Below are 21,117 nucleotides of genomic sequence, written 5' to 3'. Positions count from 1 at the left end.
TATTTTAGTTTCGCTTGCGCTTTTTAGCTATAAGACGAGACTGAGGGAGACACCTGTGGCTCACAGGGATAATTGCAGGCTGGGCATGCTCAGTGCACCCAGTGTGCCAGTGTCAGTCAAAGCTTGTTGAAACTTTGACAGAAAAGTTTTCCGTACAGGGCTCCATCCTCGATGTCACCCATTTGTGAGGACTAACATCCTGCTGTCCTGTGAGAACACCTGTTACATCAGGTAAGCAACATTTGCTTTATGTCAATGATTGTAATCCACCTTGTACAATATTGTTGAAAAAGCAGAACATAAATTTTAAAAAAATCATAGTTCAGTCCTCATTTATATGATAATTACATCACAAATGGTTTTCTAGGCCAGGACCTCATTCCAAAAGTACATGAATTGTAAACTCTCTCAGTTCTTTCTCATCTAGAAATATATGTATTTGGATTCCAACATAAAATACCACTGGGCACCGTTTTATCAGTAGAGTACAGAGAAATAAGTCTTTGGAAGTAATAAGAATTGTGTACACAAAAATTTGTATGAGAAGTAAAGTTAATGAGAAGTTGTAGCATATATGATCTTTTGAGATCGGTTTTTCATATATAGATTCAAAATCGGTGCAGTGTCTTATTAAAATGTCTCAGCATTATCAAGAAAAGAGAACAAACACAATTTATGGGCAAACCAGCTTACTCTCCAGTATAAAAAAGGTGTCAGCAAGCCAGATGGTCTGCCTTCCCACCCAGACTGTTCAGTCATCCACCTTCAAGGACCAAAAACCTTTCAAAGTCCTTTTTTTTTTTTTTTTTTTTTTTTTTTTTAAAGGAACTGTTTCTTTGTAAATTTGTTTTTTAAGATAAATAATTTCAAATCAATGTCAATATAATATAAATGGTCTGAAATCGATATCATATCCTAGCCCAACACAGCTGAGTTTCACAATAAGCTTCTTCAGGGGCTAATTTATACATATCACAGTGAAGTGCATAATGCGAACAATGTCTTCTAAAATATAAACAATAAAATGTCAATGATAACATGTCAAAAAATAATATAATAAGTGGAATTCCTATGTGTCACCAGAATTACCATTCCCTAGAAGGATGACCATCGCGTCTCGAACCTTCAAAATGGAGTGCCAAAGGGCAATGTTGGATGTCATTAAAAATTATTTATGATGTAATTACAGTGTGAAAAGATGCTCAGTTTTGTTTGCTGGGATAATCATAACAGAATTTTGTTTTCTGGAGGTTTAGTTACAAGCACAACCTTCCCGTAATGATGTGTTTTTGTCTTATCCTTTATTCTGATATGTAGGCCTCTCAGATATCATGATAATGAGTAGTATCACAGCAATGAAATACTCTAACTATAGTTAATTTAGGCACTTTTTCAATAGAATGTGTTAACTGAATGAAGTAAAGGCATAGTGTGAATATTAACCTCATAACATTTTTCCTTACAGGGAACGTAAACCAGGAAGTCTCCTCCAGTGGGAGGACTTCAAAGACTGTGGGGACTACATCGGGCAAGACAATGTCCATCATGGATGGTATGTGCCACAGTAGCAATTTGCTGCAAGCTTTTTAAAATTCTTTGTGAATGTAGAAAGAAGGGTAAACAATCAAGTTGCTGGCTATACAAGCTGCAATAAGGCTATAACGCACATAAAATGTTTATTGTGCGATATAGCCATTTCCTCTTCCTTCTGTTCCACCAGTCCCGAACCTATGGGTTATCATCTCATCCAGCACACATGGAGGCAGAGTTCAACTTTTTTTCTTTTTTTTTTAAATGTCATTACCAGCTTATATGTCATATCTAGAACTAATTCAGCCAATGTTCTCTGCCTCCAGCTACTGAGTGGATGGTTTTGAGTTCAGTCTGTGTAGAACAGAAGATTTTATTTAGGAGGAATAACCTCACTATTTTCTTAGCGTGAGTTTTAAGGCTATATATATGGGCCATACTCCTGTGGATGTTTCTCCTGCAGTGAAGCATGCTCAGAAGGCGTTTATTTCTCTGCTCCCTTCTCTCTTATTTGGCACAGTTGAGAAATTTGGTTTGTTTTTTACAATTTAATTCTGACAAAGAAAGAGGAAAAAGGTAGTTAGTACTTTGATAAGCTGATTGCCTTGTTACAGCCTTATACTTGACATTTTTCAAGTTGATTCGATGGCAGAGAAAAGTCATTGCTGCATTGTTTGTAGTGCTAAGTGCACATCTGCTGAAGGAAGTCTGTATTCTCTTTGCCACGATAAATCTGAATTGCCCTATTTGACCCAGGTAGCTACTTCCACTAAAAGGACTACCTCCTCTGAGGCTCCTGGCACACAAAAGTCTTTCCCTAGGAAGATTTCTGCCTCTGGAGAGCTATTAGCTTCAGCCGTTCCAACGGCTGACTTGGTTGTGGCAGCCATCTTGAATCAGCCTCCTGGAACATCTGCATCCAGGGTAGGACCTGTGTCAGGTCAGGGATCACCTAAATTACTGCCAGGGCTGGACTTCCTTCATGAAACAAAGCAGGAAGTTGTTCCTTGCAATAGTGCGGGTGCTTTTTCTCCTGACTTTTAAGTTTTTGCATCAGGTTGTTCAAGCCTTACAGGATCAGGGAGAAGGTGAAATTTCAGCTGCTGAAATTTCCAAGTCTCAAAAGAGAAGGAGATTGGAATCAGAAGATCAGGAGCTCCCTTCTTGGAGGTGGATTGTCCCTCTTATTTAATATTTGAAGATGATAGAGGTGAAAGTGGACTGGACTCATTGGAAGAAGGTGAGATTCAGTCGAGAGAAGATGATGAGGAACAGATCAGATTGTTCTATAAGGAGGAAATGTCAGCACTAATTTTGCATGTTATGTCTGCGTTATGCCTTGAGGAATAATTTGAGGAGTCTCCAGGTTAGGATCCAATCTTGAGAGGTACATGGAAGACAGCTTCTTCATTTCTTCTGCACTCGGAGATTGAAGCTATGATTAGGTCAGAGTGGGAATCTCCACAGGCAGACTATAGGTGCCTAAAAGTTTTTAATAGGCTATATCCTAAGCCACCAAAGGTGTTGGATCAACTTTACCAACAACCAAGAGTAAATGCGACGGTCGCTGCAGTAGCCAGGACAACTACCATCCCTGTGAAGGGGAGTGCAACCCTTCAGGATGCTCAAGATAGGAAGCTAGAGTCTTAAGCATCTTTTTTTCCACAGGCTTCTTTGTGCTTCAGGGAGTAGTTGTGCTAGTTATGTTTCTAGATCTTTGCTCCGCTGGATTCAGCAGTTATCTGAGATTGAAAGCACTGCAAAGTTAATCGGCTACTGCCTATTTGTCTGATACTTTATATGACATAATTAGAATTGCAGCTAGGTCTGTAGCTCTTTCTATAGGCGACAGACATCTTCTATGGCTAAGAAATTGGTCTGCTGTCTTATACTCCAAATCCAGACTTTTGCATTTACCCTTTAAGGGTAAATATCTCTTTGGTGAGGAGCAGGATCATTTGATAAAAAATCTAGTTGATCTAAAAGTTCAAAGGTTACCTGAAGATAAAACCCATATCAATTTTCAACCATACCAGGGTCATAGTCAATTAATGGAAGCTAAGAGATATGGACCGAGTAAGCGAGGAATTCCTCAGTTTTCAAGAGTTAAAGGTAGATCTCAGCCCTTTCGAGGGGCAAGAAGACCAGGAGGCAATTCTACCCAGTCCACTGGAGCTTCACAGAGTACACAATGAAGCCCAGAGGATTCATTCTCTAGGGGAGCCTATAGGGGACAGGTTATAGGCTTTTCTTGGGGAATGGATCCACACTTCCTTAGATAATGGGTTTTGGATTGATAAGAGATCATTTTGTTATAAGAACTGCCCATACTCCAATCAGGATTGCCGCAATTCATTGGTGATTGAATAAGTTGATTAAATTGCAGGCAATTTGACTGGTTCCTTTCAAGGAACATTGTGATTCCAAAAAAGGATGGTTCATTCAGACCCATTTTAAATCTAAAGGGTGTAAATAAAAAAAAAAATATATATATATATTCCTCGATTCCATATGGAATCTCTTTGCACATTTATCACTTCAGTTCATAAGGGTGCATAATCCCTCGATTTAAAAGCTTATGTTCATATTCCAATGAAATTGTATTTCCAAAAATTTCTCCATTTTTGTATAGTCGATCAACATTACCAGTTTGTTGCCCTACCTTTTGGGCTGGCAATAGCACCAAGATCGTTTACAAAAGTCATGGTTGTTGTAACTGCCTTTTTAAGAAGGAAGGGAATTTTTATTTATCCTTATTTGGACGTTTGGTTAATAAGGGCCAATTCATATTCTGAGGGAATAGCATCAAGAGAAGCAGTAGTTTCATTACTCCAACAATTAGGTTGGGTGATCAATTTTGCAAAACGTCATTGCAACCCTCCCAAACTATAGAACATTTAGGGGTGGTATTCAAAACGACCACAGGTATGTTATACCTACTACAAAAGAAAATCTCAAAGATTTGCTCCCAGGTAAAGAGTTTTTCGGTTCAGCAAGCACCAACTGCTTGTCATTACCTGCAGCTTCTAGGTTCAATGGCTTTGACTCTGGAATTAATTCATTGGGCAAAGGCTCATATGAGACTTCTACAGATCTCACTGCTTTCTAGATGGAATCCCAAACTTCTGCACTACAGTGTATGCTTTCCATTATCAAACGAGATTCAAGCGTGCCTAAAATGGTGGTCGGAATTTGCAAAAAGGAATGTCCTTGGAAAGTCCTGATTAGGATCTGCTGACAATGGATGCCAGTCTATTAGGCTGAGGAGCTCATTACAAGAATCATTTTACTCAGAGTCTCTGAAACCAGAGCGAGGGTCAATGGTCTATAAATCGCCTAGAAACCAGAGGCATCAGATTGGCTCTGTTACATTTTCAGAATCCTTTAGGAGAAGGCAGTGAGAGTTTTATGCAACAGTGCAACAGCAGTTGCATATATAAATAAGCAGAGCGGAACACACAGGGCATTTCGGGGGAGACAGATCTCTTGTTCACTTGGGCCGAGAATCATCTATTTCAGTTGACAGCTCAACATATAGTAGACTATCTAAATCAGAATATAATAGATCCTGGGCAGTGGGCATTTAGTCAGGGTGCCTGTTTTCAGACAGTGCAAAAATGGGGGCCACATCAGATAGATTTGAAGACCTCCAGTCAAAACAAGAAAGAAGGAAGGTTTTTTCAGTTACAGCAGAGAAGTAGGCAGCGAGGCGATAGATGCCTTTCAACAAAATTGGAAGAGATACAAGCTTTTCTATCTTTTTCCTCCATGGCTGCTAATAGCTTGTGTGTTGAGGAAAATAGAAAAGGAAAGCGTGTCATTGGTCTTAGTAGCTCCTGACTGGCCACAAAGGCCATGGTATGCAGACCTGAGGAGGATATTAGTGGCATCTGTGCTGCATTTATTGAGCAGCTAGAAGGCACCACCAACTATGTCCATCGGGGGGGCAAGGAGGAGCAAGAATAGAGGATTTAGTGGCATCAGATGGCGGTGCCCAAGATTTCTCTGATTTTTCTTCCCCAAGAACAGATCTAGGTTGGTCAATGGGAGTCTCAAGAATTTTTACTTACTAAACCTGCCACTATAACTCTGGACACAATCTGGGAAGCTAATGACAGGCTCTCAACTCAGCTGGATCTTTTTGTAGTTTTTCAGACAAATCTCTCAGAATCCTTACAAAAATCACAACAGTTTTCTGAATTCTTAGTTAAGGTTCTGGACTTTCAAGCTAAGATTTCTTTGGTGCAAGATAACGTGGGAACATTGTCTAAAGGACATTTAGTTCTCCAGAATAAAATGGAAGCCCTGGAAAATGCATTCAGATCTAAGAATATCAGACATAAATTTTCCCAAATAGAAATTGGTTTCTCCCTCACACTTGCTAAGACAGTTTTGTCTGGAGGTTTTAAAGATTCCTGAAAATATTTCCTCCTATAGCAAAGGCTTATTATTTGCCTCAAGCCAAGAGAGTTTTGAATCCGGATCCTGGATCCTAAATGTCTATGGATGCCTTGAATCTATCTGATTATTTACAACACTGTTTCTGAAGAGATTGTTCCATCTGCTTTTGTAGCCACTATGGTTGTAGATTCAGACAGATAGGATAATGAAGTATTTTTTCCAAAATAGGTTAATTCCTTTTTGGAATGCTGGGGTAATATCTTCCCAAATGTTGCCAAAGTAACCCAAAAAGAAGAGATTTCTACTTTTAAAACCTGTGGTACTGCAACTTGGGGCATTATTCTGGTTAAATTTACCTTGCAAATGTATGGCGAAATTACAAGGGGTCAAGAATAGTTTGGGGTTTTTTGACCCTCAGCAATTAAATTTTATTTCTCAAAAGTAATCACTGAATGTTCTGCTGTGTGCTTCTTTTCCTGGATTAGTGTCTCTTTCTGGAGTTAGTACTGCCTAAAAATAATTGTAGCTATGCAAAAGGTGCCTATTCCGGCAGTTTTCTTCTTATACATAGTTTTTGGGGGGTTTTTTCCCTCAAAATCTTTCTCTCTCTGATCATAGTAGACTAATAATTGATAGTTGTTTCCCTCTTACACAATGTAACTTGAAATTTGTGTTGTATTTCTGTACGAGATTTATTTTCTTGGATGTATATTCTAAAATCTATAAATAAATAAATAATCGTATATTTTTATAAGGTATGTATTTCCAAATATGTTAACTGGCAGCATTTCATTGCTTTAAGAGACCTGACTTGACAGGTAAAAGTCTATAAATAACATCTGAAGGTTCTGTGCAGGTCTGTGAAATACTTATCATTCTGTCCTGCCTTATCCATTCATATCCGTAGTGGCATCAGGGAAAGAAATGACGCATTTCATAGGTTTGATTATGCCAGGAACGAGAAATTGTACATTTCACTGATCTAAAAAGCTGTTGACAGCTTGTTTTCCAGTGTGGCTTTGTGATTTATTGTGCTGCCTTACATATACAGCTTTATGACTTTTCATCTGCCAGCACTGTGAAACACAACTAATCTCTCCTCAGTATTTATTGAGTTAGTTATCTGCCCACTGTTTTGGTAAAGATTCACTCAAGGCAGTATATGGCAGGTTAAAAACAGGAGCAGATGGTAAGAATGGTAAGGGTTTCAGTAAAAACGAGTACACAAAGCATTGAAACCAGTACAGGCAATGAATGAATATAATGCATATATAGGAAGAAAGGTGGTGCAGGGGAGATAGGAATCAGACCTTCAGATATCTGAAAGGTTTTAATGATACACAATCGTCAAACCTTTTCCTTGGAAAGAAATCAATAGAACTAGGGGTCATGAAATGAAACTCCAGGGAGGATGGCTCAGAACTAATGTCAGGAAATATTTCTTCACGGAGAGAGTGGTCAGTGCCTGGAATGCCCTTCGGGAGGAGGTGGTGAACTTGAAAACAGTGAAGGAATTCAAAGGGGCATGGGATAAACATTGTGGATCCTTAAAGGCTAGAGGATGGAATTAAAGATCAGCATGCATGGGGGTAACTGGGGGTAACTTGCTGGTATGGCAGCTGCTACCCTTAACAAATAAGCCTTGATACTATTAAGGCAACTCCATCATTGCTCTCTGCTTCAATGGCAGTGGGAAAGGGGGAATTGGATTCAGACAGGACTTTTACGGTTTGGGGAACAAATAAAAATGGGGGTAACTTGCTCAAGCAGCGCTTACTATCCTTAATCACTAACAGGCCGATACAGTAAAGTTCGCAGGAGAGCGGGCGAATGCCCGCTCTCCCGGAGCGCACACAGGCCAGTGTCCTGTGCGTGCGATTCAGTAATCTAAAATATTTAAATTAGGACCGGCGGTAAAAAGAGGCGCTAGGGACACTAGCACGTCCCTAGTGCCTCTTTTTGGACAGGAGCGGTGGCTGTCAGCGGGTTTGACAGCCGACGCTCAATTTTGCTGGCGTCAGTTCTCGAGCCCGCTGACAGCCACGGGTTTGAGAGTCCGGTTTTCAACCCGCAAGCCGCAGGCCCGTTTTAAATTAATTAAATGTTGTTGGTTTTTTTTTTAACTTTTTTTTAACTTTCTGGACCTTCAACTTAATATCGCCATGATATTAAGTCAGAGGGTGCCGGTGCCGGCAGAAATTAGCGCCTACCTTTAGGTAGGCGCTAATTTCTGAAAGTAAAATGTGCGGCTTGGCTGCACATTTTACTTTCTGATTCGCGCGGGAATAACTAATAGGGCCATCAACATGCATTTGCATGTTGCGGGCGCTATTAGTCTCGGGGGGGGGGGGGGGGGTGGACACGCGTTTTCGACGCGCTATTACCCCTTACTGAATAAGGGGTAAAGCTAGCACGTCGAAAACGCGCGTCCAAATGCAGGATAACAGTGCGCTCCACCGGAGCGCACTGTACTTGATTGGCCTGTAAACCTGATACTTTTGATGAAACTCTCTGCTTTCACTTCAACAGTTAAAAGAAATTGGATTCAAACAGCATCCGAGTGCCCTGACTTTTACGGTCTGGTAAACTGATAAGCATGCAGCAGATACTGGCATAAGCTTGCTGGGCAAACTGAATGGATCATTTGGTCCTTGTCTGCTGTCATTTCAGTGTTTCTATGTTTCTAGGATGTGATGCAAATAAAGTAAAACAACGTTAGAATAAGTAAAATGAAACAAACACATAAAGACAATAACATTTGTGCAAAGAAAAAGTAAACAAACTTTACAAATAAAATAACAGGTAAGTTAAAGTAGTATCTGCAACAGTAGATTGCCAAGTCAGCTATTTGGGATTCTGTCTAGTGTCTGTCAGCTATGTGGCAAATTATAGTCTGTGCCTGTGCGACCTGTACTCAAGTAATTTTCCTTCTCGCTATCACATCCGCTCGCAGAGTTAGTGAATTGCAGGCACTAGTTACTTACCTGCCTTACACTAAATTTCTGCATAATATTCTGCACTCACCCTAAATTTTTACCAAAGTTAGTATCAGAATTTCATCTAAATCAATCCATAATACTACCTACTTTCTTTCCCAGGTCCCATTCAAAGCCGTGAGAACAAGCTCTGCATTCCTTAGATTGTAAACGTGCCCTTGCCTTCTATCTAGAGCGCACGTCAACCCACAGGAAATCCAGTCAGTTGTTAGTTTCTTTTGATCCCATCAAACTCGGAAATCCTGTAGGCAAGCAGATCCTCTCCTCCTGGTTGGCGGACTGCATTTCTTTTTGCTACGAGCAAGCAGGCATTCTGTTACAAGACTGAAAGCACACACTATCAGGGCTATGGCGGCATCAGTAGCGCACCTTCGTTCAGTGCCGCTTGCTGACATTTGTAAAGCTGCTACCTGGAGTTCTCTCCATACCTTCGCAGCCCATTATTGCTTAGATAAGGCTGGCAGGCAAGACTCCATCTTTGGCCAGTCTGTTCTACGCAATTTATTTTCAGTTTAACTTCCCAACAACATTCCACCGACCCGTTCAGGATGCCCTCCTAATCAAATTTCACCCCTATTGTTGTGCCTGTTGCACATCTTTGGGTACATTTGGTGCATTGTTCGGGCATCCTCAGCTCGGTACTCGCCCATATGTGAGGACTACCATCCTGCTTGTCCTGTGAGAAAGCAGAGTTGCTTACCTGTAACAGGTGTTCTCACAGGACAGGAGGATGTTAGTCCTCACGAAACCCGCCCGCCTCCCCACAGTGCTGGGTTCGTTTGTTTTCTTATTTTATTTTTCGCACGTACTTTTTACTATAAGACGAGACTGAAAGGGGACCCCCTGCTGGATGCAGGGTTGGTGCTTTGCTGGGCATGCCCAGTTGGTGCCAGTCAAAGTTCTAGAAACTTTGACAAAGTGTTCCGTGATTGGGCTCCATCCTGTCATGTCACCCATATGTGAGGACTAACATCCTGCTGTCCTGTGAGATCACCTGTTACAGGTAAGCAACTCTGCTTTACCCAGCTAAGTAGCAGTAACCCACACCAGATAGATGGATAAGTCTGTACTTATGCGGGTAACTTACCAGCATAAGTAAGCTGCCTCCACATACCCAGATAAGTCTGTATTTATCCGCAGACATCTTAACTATTTTAAAACCTTTTTTCCTCCTATTGTAGGGGTTTCAAGTGCCTGTGCAATAGCGCTGGGAACTTAACTCCATCCCTGACCTGGAGTTAAATATCCAGCTCTAAAAAATGTGCGCTGGCCTGATGCAGTCTTTCTGCAACCGGGGGGAGGTCTCCGCTTAATGCCCTATTTGCACGGGATTTCCATGCGAGTGCGCTAAGCAGAACTCGCAATTAGAAGCAAGCAATCCGTGCGCAAAATTCCTTGCATAGGTAGTAAGTTTTGTGCACAGAAAATGCGTGCTGAAGTGCAGGCAAAAAGGTGCGTTCCACTGAACACGCCTTTTGGCATCGGCCTGTTAGTTTTTCCTAATTAACTCATTTCCTCATTTTATCCTAGTCCCCCCTTTTAAAGTAGCCAGAGAGCACTGAATGTCACTTACATTTCACCAGAATCAAGCAAGGAAGAGGAAAAGGCTAGGCCACTTTAAAATAATTGGCCTGTGCTAAATACTTTAAGTAGCCTTAGCTTCAATTAAAGTTATTTATTCTCTTGAGGTGAAGCTAAATCTGCCTTTGAAGTGTTCCCTTTGGAGCTGCAATCCAAACATGTATGCCATGTAATCAGTGGCTGGGAGCACTATGGCTGCTGAGTCATTTCACAAAGCCTGAGCACCATATCAATGAGATGATCCTTGTAAATGTTTATGCTTGAATGCAGCTAGATCACCTACAATGCAGTTCAGTCTTACAACTCCACTGTAGAGGCTGAGTGTTTTTCTTAATTATCCCCAAGGTTAAAGAACCTGGCAAGAGAGTTAGCCCTTTGCAGAAGTAAGGGGTATTTTGCATAAGCATGTTTTCTGATCTTCAGAGCAAAATTCCACTTGTTCAGAGGAAACAAGGCTCCCTTACAGGTGAATTTTCAAAGGAGTTATGTGTGTAAATGTAACATACTATCGGCAGTTTTCAAAAGCCATTTACACGTGTAACGTGCACATACACGTGTAAATCCTAGGGATAATTCAAAGGAATCTGTTGTAGCAATTTTCAAAAGTCCACTTTCATGGGTAAAGTGCGTTCACTTAAGTAGAACCCAGTTTTAAGTGTTTAAATGCTTTTGAAAATCAGGCCCATAATTTGTTGCTAATAGAGCCATAGCTATGATGAGATGAATTTCAGCTATGTAAACTTAGCTGCTTATTACACGATGGGATTTCATCAAAGGTTTTTTGGGGTATTTTTATTTCAGTTCTGTGAAAAGAGTTTTTGGTTTTTTTTCTAAATTTTCTATCTTATGCAGGGATATACGTCAGTGAGCGCCAGACATTGTTGCACTCCTGCTCACGGGCCCAGCCGCGAGCAGGCGCTTACTTTCACGGCCCGGAGGCTGCCGACATCTGCCCTGTCCCTCCGCGGTCCGGAGACCGCCCACCTTCCACTTCTGCACAGTGGGCCTTGCCACCGTGCCTTCCATGTGGCAGGAACCTGCTGCCATCATTGCTGCTGCCCTGCTGCCTGGAGGCTGCAGTCCTCGGTCTCCCTTACGGCAAGGAGCCGCAGCTTCCTCTTCGTGGCTTGAGAGCCGCCTCCCATGTCAGGCCTACCTGCGGCCTGTGCTTCCTGCTTCTACATGCAGCAGCAAGGATGCCGCTGTCCAGGGTGCTGCCCCTTCCTAAGGGACGAGGCCACATCTCTCTGCCACATTTAAAGGGCCTGTGGCCGGATATGCCCTGGGCCCCACCTCAACTCCTCCCAGGGTGTCTCCTCATCTTCAGCCCTAATTAAGGGCCCTGCTTCCACTTCTGCCTTGCCTTCACAAGGAGCCAGTTCAGGGGTTGGACTGCTCCTGGATCCTGTTCCAGCTCTCTGCTCCAGGAGTCTCCGATGACGTCGTCCTCCTCCTCTTCTTCAAGGCATTCCATTCCTTGTTGTCCTTGTCTTTGTTCTCTTGCTCCATGTCCTGATCTCTGCTGAAGTTCCATGTTCCTGTCCTGATGTCCCGAGTCATTTCAAGATCCAAGTCCTGATGTTCTGTGATCCGAGTCCTGATGTTCCGTGATCCAAGTCCTGATGTTCCTTGATCCAAGTCTCGGTGTTCTGTGATCCAAGTGCTGATGTTCCGTGATCCAAGTCCTGATGCTCCAGGTCCTGAATAACCCGTGCCTCTGGAGGATCCTTACTTTTAATTCCAAATTCCGGTTTCCAAGTTCCAAGTTTTAATCTTGAGTCTGTATCCTGTTCCGACTTCGGAGGATCCAAGGGGTTACTTCGTTCCTGAGCTGTGAAACGTCCTGAGCTTGTCCCGCTCCCTTTGTGGTCCATGACCAGCCATCCGGCTGTGTAGGGCGCGAGGGGACAGTATGGTCTGCGACCAGCCCACGGGCTGTGTAGGGCACCTGAGGGGCCTTGATTGTCCTAGTCTGTGTCTACGTTCCAAGTTCTTTGTCTGAGTCTACGTTCCAAGTTCTTTGTCTGAGTCTACGTTCCAAGTTCTTCGTCTGAGTCTACGTTCCAAGTCTCCACATCTGAGTCTTCTATTCTAGAGTCTTTGTCCGCCCTTGTCTCCTGTCCAGCCTGCCGCCTTTGCTGTTCCTAGCGGCAGGTCCGAAAGGGCTTGGAGTGGTCGGAGGACCACTCAGAGACCAACCTTGCATGGTTGGCCTCACCAAGGTTGTGCAGGTCGGTGGGGGCCTTGGCTTCCGGTCCTAGCCCAGATGGGACCTTGTCTCACCTGCCTCAGAGCTTCCTTGGAGCTCCTCTCCTGGTTCGCCGGGGCCCAAGGGCACACCTCTCCCTGGGATTGGGAGCGCTCCCTAGCGTTCCCTCCTACGGATCCCCAACAGACATGTTCAGGATCTGTACGTGCTTGTTTAAGAATGTGCCCTTTTGTGTCTTATACTCTGTGATGGTCCAAAAAAGCAAACCGGAAACCGATCCAAGATAGCAGTAGCGACCAAAACAAGAGGATCAGTGAACACCAAGAGTTCTTTTATTTCGCACAAAACATCATAAAAAGCCCGACTCAGGCCAAGTTTCGCTCTTTGAGCTGCTTCAGGGGCTGACAGAACAAAAATAAATAAAATCACGTATAAAAACATTTAAATGTGAATACAAACATAGATAAAAACACATACACCAAACAATGTTAATGAAATTAACATATTTATAAACATAAATATAAATTAACATATATATTTATAAACACAAAATATTTTTTACTAGACACTATTGAATGACAACGGTATTCTGACATGGTCTGAGAAATACCACTGATCAACCACTTATTAAGTAACAGCTACTTAGTTAATAAATAAATGTAATTTTGTATGATGCCAGTGGTTTGTCTCCATACAGCAGTTCAGCCTCTTTAGTAATGTTCAGACATTTACCTTCAAAATAAGCAGCAAGTAATATTGTAACACATCTTGAAACAATGAATTATATGGATACATAGTTGAAAAGGATACTAACATACAAAGGTGACTGAAGCTAAGAAAGAGCCCATAAATGAATATGAATCTCTTATGCCCTCATAAAATTTGGGTACAGCAGCGCCATAATATTAGTTTTGACCTGTCGTGTTTAAGTGCTAGTATCAAAAAAAAATTTTTAAACAATAAATAATGAAACCAGGAAACAAATGTCAAAATGAGTATGAAGAGACTCTGTCAGGCAAAATTAGCGCTGACACGCAGATGAAGGATTAATGTAAACCAACTGGACTCCTATGCTTGCCTGTGACAACACCATTGTATTAATTGTGGAAATACTAACAAGTAGCTTAAAAACTTAGGCATGCACTAAACACATTCAGTATGAAAAAGCACTGTCTACTAGAATTACAAAACCCCACGCTGACTCATAAAACAGGGTCTATTGTAAAAGAAGTCTTAATCAAAATATAAACACCATCTGCTAGATTTTATCCCGCTATGGTCTGGATATTAAAACATTAAAATTAAGACATAAAAAATTATTCAAAAGTATGGCTAAAATAAATTTCCCTGTACGTACCCGGATCAGTCCAGACTCCTGGGTTTTGCCCCCCCCCCCCCCCCCCCCTCTAGCAGATGGAGACTGAAGTTTACAAACTAAACTCCGCCTTATCTAGGCTGGTGCCACCTACAGTCTGGCAGTCTTCTTCTGTCTCCTAGCAGGTGGAGAGGGTGCAAAATCCTACAGTCTGAGCTGAGGCCTAGTTTAAAAAAAAAATAAAAAATAATATTATTCTAAGCTAAAGTAGAGAAAGTGCTAAGGAGTGCTAGGTAGGTAGAGGCTGAGTCCGCAGTTGGGTGCCTGCAGGTCCGGCCTCGTCTCCTCCCAGGCAGTGGTGAGGTTCCTTTGGGACCATCCCTCTGGGAGTTGAGGACACTGAAGGTGGGCTGGGGCCCTTGCCAGCGCTAGTGGTGGTTTCCTGTCCTGGGGGTGACACCGGGGAGCTCGGTTCACTCCCCCCAGGTGGACCCGGAGCCGGCGGCGAACGGTAAAAAAAAAAAAAGGAATGGCGGCTGTCAGCGTTGAGACAATGAAAGCAATCAAAATTACTACCGGAAATCCAAGGCTGCGCGTCAGGCTACCTCTTTAAACGCTTCCTTTTCCCGCCAAATTTTTACAAAAAGCACCAATACCGACTGAAAATACAGGAGACATACCACCATATGTAAGACAATTTTTTAGTGTACTTAAAAACCATGAGTGCAAATAGAGTATGCATATATATTGCAAATATATAAATAAATAAATGCTTACAATGAAATCTGATTAAATAAATGAAATCCTTGTCCACATAGAAAATAACTAGACCATGTCAGAATACCATTGTCATTCAATAGTGTCTAGTAAAAAATTATGTTTGTGTTTTTGATTTTATATAATTTATATAATTTCATTAACATTTATTTATTTATTTGTTTGTTTGGTGTATGTGTTTTTATCTATGTTTGTATTCACATTTAAATGTTTTTATACATGATTTTATTTATTTTTGTTCTGTCAGCCCCTGAAGCAGCTCAAAGAGCGAAACTCGGCCTGAGTCGGGCTTTTTATGATGTTTTGTGCGAAATAAAAGAACTCCTGGTGTTCACTGATCCTCTTGTTTTGGTTGCTTATACTCTGTGATGGGCAGCACCTGCAAGTCTTAGAGAACAGAACACAATGAGCCAAGCCTTCCCCGCTAGACCTAGGAACTGTGCAAAAAATCTAAAATGCATTTTTTAAAATTGCAAGCAAAAACCTGTGCAAAAAGCACTGTGGGACCATTGCCTTTTTATTTAAAAGTCAGATAGTAAGCTCAGCTGTACCAATCATAAGTCATATAAAAACCTCCAAAATATTTTTTTTTACATGAACAGAAAGTCACCAAGTCTTCAAAACATGAAAAATGTGCTTAGTTTTAGCAAATGGTATGTTTATAGAAGATTTATATGCATAGAAAAATGCATTCTCCAAGGACAAGCAGGATGGTAGTCTTCACACACGGGTGACATCATTGGATGGAACCCGGCACGGAAGACTCTTGTCAAAGCTTCTAGAAACCTTTGACAGGCACACTGAGCATGCCCAGCATGCCGCTAACCACGTGCAATGTGGGGTCCTTCTTCAGTCTCTTCTGCGGAACTGTCGCCTCGCAGTTTTGGAGCTTGCGCTTCCTTTTTGATAATTTACTACTGCAAAGTGATTTTATTTGCCTTCCACGCATCGCACAGGGTCCCTCATCCTTTTCGGCCTCCGGTTGGTAAGTTTTCAGATCCTTATGGTCGATTGCCGATGGCGTCTCCCTTTGGTACCTGCCGACCACTTTTTCCAATGGCATCAACCGGCTTCCACCGGTCCCACCAGTGCCCTCGGACTATGTCCATCACGGACCCCCACGAGGCCTATGTACTCTGCCTGGGGGCCTCCCATGATGTTTGCATCTGCGACCTTTGAGTCCAGATGACCCGCAAGGGCCCATCTCGACAAAATGGAAAAACTCTTCGAGTTCAAGCGGTCGGAGCTGTCCTCGGCATTGGGGACCTCCACCCCATTTGGTAAGGATGCCCTGGCTCTGTCAGGTTCTCCTCCCCCCTGCCCTGTCAGGTCCCGAGCTCAGCGTGGGGGAACCGACCGCTGTCCCTGTTGTCCCGTTCCCAATCAGGTTCCTCGAAGTCACCAACCAGCATCGGCAAGGACCACGGGGATCATCGAGAAAGGTCCAAGAAGCACCAGCATCGATCCTCTTCTTCCTCCAAACCAGACCGTGAGAAGGCATTGACTTCTGTGCCTCCTACGAAGTGGTCGAGGGCGAAGGAGGCCGTTTCTTCTGACCCCACCGAAGCCTCTGGGCAGCCTCCACCAGCACCGGTGGAGGGATCGGTTCCCCTTCAGCCAGGGGATGCACCGATTCCACCGGCGGCTCCTCAGCTCATTTTATCCTTGCAGGTGTTTGAGGAGGAGCTAGAGAGGCGTGTGTGGCTGGTGGTCAGCCAGGCTCTGCAGGGCCTCGAGCCACTGGTTCCCTGGGTACTGCCTTTGCCATAAGAGCCTGCTCAACCAGTGCTTGCGCCTTTACTGGAGTGGCTCAACATACTGCTTGGTGTTTTACCCACGCAGCCGGCTTCGGTGCCCCAAGCCCCTCGACGACCTCTGGGTGCACCGCTGCCATAGCCACCGGCTCCTATACTGGTCAACGACTCCTCTGAGGAGGAAGGCCATTGGGCTCGATGGCAGGCCAGAGAGATGCGGTGCCATCTCACCATCCAGCTCTCCCAGGGCCCTTGGGGTTGATTCCACCGATTTTCTTCAATACCCCCGATTCCGCCAACACCCTCGTTTCCCTCATCTCGGCGCGAGGCCCTCCAGTGCCTTTCTCAGTGCCATCAAAGACCAGGCTGCACACACAGAAGGGTCTTTGGCCCCCCACATTCCAAGAGGGTCGTAGCAAGGGTGAGGCCCCCTACGACCCCTGGGAGGGTGAGGCATCCGTATCATCTTAAGATGGATCTGCAATTTCTTGCCATCTGCTCGTGGGCCAGTTCATGAGGGGCTTGCTTCAACTGAAGCCTCCCACTTGCCCCCCCCAGCAGTTTCCTGGGATCTCAACGCAACTCATGAAACCTCTGAGCCGTTGCGTTCCTGGGATCTCAAGTATCTTTCATGGAAAGTGATCTTCTTGGTTGCTATTACATAGGCTCGTAGAGTAGGTAAGCTGCAAGCACTGGTGTCATATCCGCCCTATATGAAGTTTTGTCATGACAGGGTGGTCCTACAGACACACCCCAAGTTCCTACCCAAGGTGGTTTTGGAACTCCTTCTCAACCAATCCATTGTGCTGCCGTCATTTTTCCCAAGAGCTTACACTCACCGTGGTGAACGAGCTTTGCACACTTTGGATTGCAAGAGAGTGCTTGCCTTTTACTTGGAACGGACAGCGCTCCATCGCGCCTCTACTCAGCGGTTCATATTTTTTGACAAGAACAGATTAGGAGTCGCTGTCTCTAAGCCAGTGGTTCTCAATCCTGTCCTGGGGACCCCCCCAGCCAGTCGGGTTTTCAGGATATCTACAATGAATATGCATGAGAGAAAATTTGCATACACTGCCTCCATAACATGCAAATTTTCTCACATGCATATTCATTGTGGATATCCTGAAAACCCGACTGGCTGGGGGGGTCCCCAGGACAGGGTTGAGAACCACTGTTCTAAGCAGATGCTATCCCACTGGATTGCATCGCATTCTGCTGTGCCCAGGCGGGTTTACAACTTGATGGTCACATCAAAGCTCACTCTATCCGTGCCTTGTCAGTCTCGGTGGCTCACTTGCAGGCGGTTCCTATCCACGAGATCTGCAGAGCAGTAACCTGGAGTTCCCTCCACACTTTCGCCTTGCATTACTGCCTGGACAAGGATGGCAGACAGGACAGTCGTTTTGGACAGTCCATCCTCCGTAATCTCTTCCAGCTCTAAAAACCCAACTCTCCCTCTGTGGGCCCTATCCTTAGGTGCAGGCCTGCTCCTGTGTTGGGGCAGCTCTAGTTGTGCACATTTGCACCTGTTCTGGCTGCTCAGACTCGGAGCATCCTGGATCTACTTAATCACCCATGTGTGAGGACTGCCATCCTGCTTGCCCTTGGAGAAAGCAGAGTTGCTTACCTATAACAGGTGTTCTCCAAGGACAGCAGGATGTTAGTCATCATGAAGCCCACCCGCCTCCCTGCAGAGTTGGGTTTCTCTCAGTTCGTTATTTTGTTTTTCCGAACTCTGTTATAAGACTGAAGAGGGAACCCATTGGATGCGTGGTTTACCAGCATGCTGGGCATGCTCAGTGTGCCTGTCAAAGTTTCTAGAAACTTTGACAAGAGTTTTCTGTGCCAGGCTCCTTCCAATGATGTCACCCATATGTGAGGACTAACATCCTGCTATCCTTTGAGAACACCTGTTATAGGTAAGCAACTCTGCTATCCACCTAGAGGCCATTCTTGGCAAAAGGTGAAATATCAACTGTCTATAAATAAATAATGAACACACAGTTAAACTTTGGAATTTGTTGCCAGGGGATGTGGTTGGTGTAGTTAGTGTAGCTGAGTTTAAAAAAGGTTTGGATAAGTTCTTGGAGGAGAAGTCCATTACCTGCTGTTAATCAAGTTGACTTAGAAAATAGCCACTGCTATTACTAGCATCAGTAGCATGGGATATACTTAGTTTTTGTTTAGTTGCCTGGTACTTATAGCCTGTATTGGCCACTGTTGGAAACAGGATGCTGGGCTTGATGGACCCTTGGTCTGACCCAGTATGGCATGTTCTTATGTTCTTAATACCAAATAGATTTTTTTTATTACAACTGTTCAACCATTTATGAGCACGCATCAGTGCATTTAGTGTGCCTGAACATAAAACAAAAATATCAGTAAATCTCTTTCAAAACTGGATATGAGTAGAAAAAGGGAGAATGTGAGATTTCTTAGCATCCAGATAGATGAATCCAGAACCAGTGGGTTATGCACCTCTACCAGCAAATGGAGACGGAGCAAAGCTGACATCACAGTATATATACATCTGCACTGACAACTCGCTAGTATTCTCTGTCTCCAGCAGATGGTGGACATGCATCTCCCTACTGGGAATTGCTTCAAGCTTTAGAAGGAGAAAGAAGGAAATTTAATTCACCCCGCTCTCCTGCGGTGATACCAAATGGTCCCTCCCCCACTTGAGAATTCTTAAGGTATTTCCATGGTCCCTCAGACCAATACTTTGGTCCGGTTGCTGTTTTTTTCAGCCGGCATGGACTTAACTGTTGAAACAGCTGAAAGACATCGGGTACAGGAATCCGAGCCTGGCCCTCTCCCACCCCCCACCCCCCCTGCAGCCGGAGACCGAATCTATACTCAGCCGGGATGGGCTGAGCTCGGGTAAAGTTTAAAAAACAAAACAAAACAGAGAACAGAGAAGGAGGTTTTTTTGTAGGGCTTCCTCCTTCCTCCTGACTTCGTGCTTGGTGCGCCAATCTGACGATCATTCCCGCCTCCGGAAGAGCTTAAGGGACGTGGACAGCCTGGCAGGTTGAACAGCCCTTTTGGTCTAGGCCCCACTCTTAGGACTTTCTCTGTGCGCCGTGTTTTAGGCTGTGGTGGTGTTTTCGCATGTTTTCCCGCGCGTTAGGCTGCTCTCTTTAGGAGGGTAGATTTGTGCAAGTGCATCCGGCTGTGCGTCCAGTTGTGCACTCAGTTTTTGGATGCTTAGTTAGATGCCTGCTTGGGCGTCCAATTGGTGGTGGTGTGTGGTTTCCTTTACGCATAATCTGGGTGGCATTGAGGGCGCTCAGTTTTTGGGTGCTCATCGAGGCACAGGTTTGTACTCTTAAATTTTGGACGCCTATTTTTTACAGCACAAATTCAGCTCGATGCGCATCTTTCAGTCGCCTGTTAAGCATGCTGACAGACTGATGGCGTCTATAGCTAAGAAACCTAAGCGCATTACCCTCTGTGCTGTTTGTCATATTCTGGCATCTCAGCCTGCCTTCCCTCTAACTTATGCCAACGCTGCTTGGAGGCTCAGGGAGAATTGCCTTTGCCTGATTTTACTAAGACCGGTTCTTCCCAGCCTGATGAGGGCCTGGGTAAAGACGTGTCAGAAAGGGCGCCTGACCTTGGAACTCCCTTTACTGGCTCGTTAGAGGGGGAAGGTAGTTCAGTGGGCACAGGACAGGTGCCTCCTGGTTTCGGCAAGGATCCCTGTTGGTACCTTTCCTACTGCTGGATTGGAGGGATGTGCTGCATGCAGGGAGCAGTTAAGGGAGTCACAGTCAATTGGTGAATTGCCTTGCTTGCCCTGCTGTAACATTGGCCCGGCAATCGGGAAATACCAGCAGCATCCCTCCTTTCAGGGCACCCCTGGCAGCCGCCCAGCTTGCACTACCCAAAAGCTGACACTGTATTCACCTGTTGTTGATGGATCTTCTACTTATAGCCACAAAACCTGTAGTAACATAAAACATAGCCCACATGTAAGTTCATATAGACTTCTTTATCCAGTCAGGGTGCAGCCACCAACATTTCTGCTCAGCAGGTCATTTCCTGATGGTTGCTGCATTACACGCTTGTAACAAGACCATTGCAAAAGTACCAGCAGTGCAGGACTCCGAGGCACAGGAAAGAACTCACAGAAGTCTGTACACAAGCTGAGGCAGAAAAAAATAGCAGCCCAAGGCAAAGATGATCTCTTACCTCTCTCCTCCCTTCTCCTCCCCAAAAAAATAAATCTGGTTTAGCTTTACTTCAAGTTCATACAGATAGCAAGAGGAGAATTGGGAGGGACCGGCAAGACATGCAGTCCCAGAGTTGTTTTGCACATTTGAACTTGTGTCTTCAGGGTCGTTCTCTTTTCGTACATATCTATCGATCCGTAAATAGATTGAGATATAGATAGGTGAACCTTCATTTTATTACATCTGCCAGAAGTCAGCGCATGCGCTATTTTCTGCCCCTCTTCTTATTTCATCAGCACATCTTCAGACCCTCTGGGGAATGAACACGATACGGGAACCGACTTCCACTGCTCTTAGCTATTACTTCCCTAATGTT

General features: G+C 44.0%; 1 protein-coding gene across 3 annotated transcripts in view; it reads left to right on the top strand.

The window, feature by feature from the left end:
* MRE11 (MRE11 homolog, double strand break repair nuclease) overlaps positions 1 to 21,117 on the top strand; it is a 204,117-nt gene that overhangs the window by 159,717 nt on the left and 23,283 nt on the right. For all 3 annotated transcript variants that reach the window (XM_029602352.1, XM_029602354.1, XM_029602353.1), the window contains one exon: positions 1,466 to 1,552. In XM_029602352.1, the coding sequence (XP_029458212.1) occupies positions 1,466 to 1,552 (87 nt within the window). The remainder of the gene's footprint in view (positions 1 to 1,465; positions 1,553 to 21,117) is intronic.

The sequence above is a fragment of the Rhinatrema bivittatum genome, chromosome 5, assembly GCF_901001135.1.
Source record: "Rhinatrema bivittatum chromosome 5, aRhiBiv1.1, whole genome shotgun sequence".
NCBI lineage: Eukaryota > Metazoa > Chordata > Amphibia > Gymnophiona > Rhinatrematidae > Rhinatrema > Rhinatrema bivittatum.
This window is presented reverse-complemented; position numbering and strand designations above follow the sequence as displayed.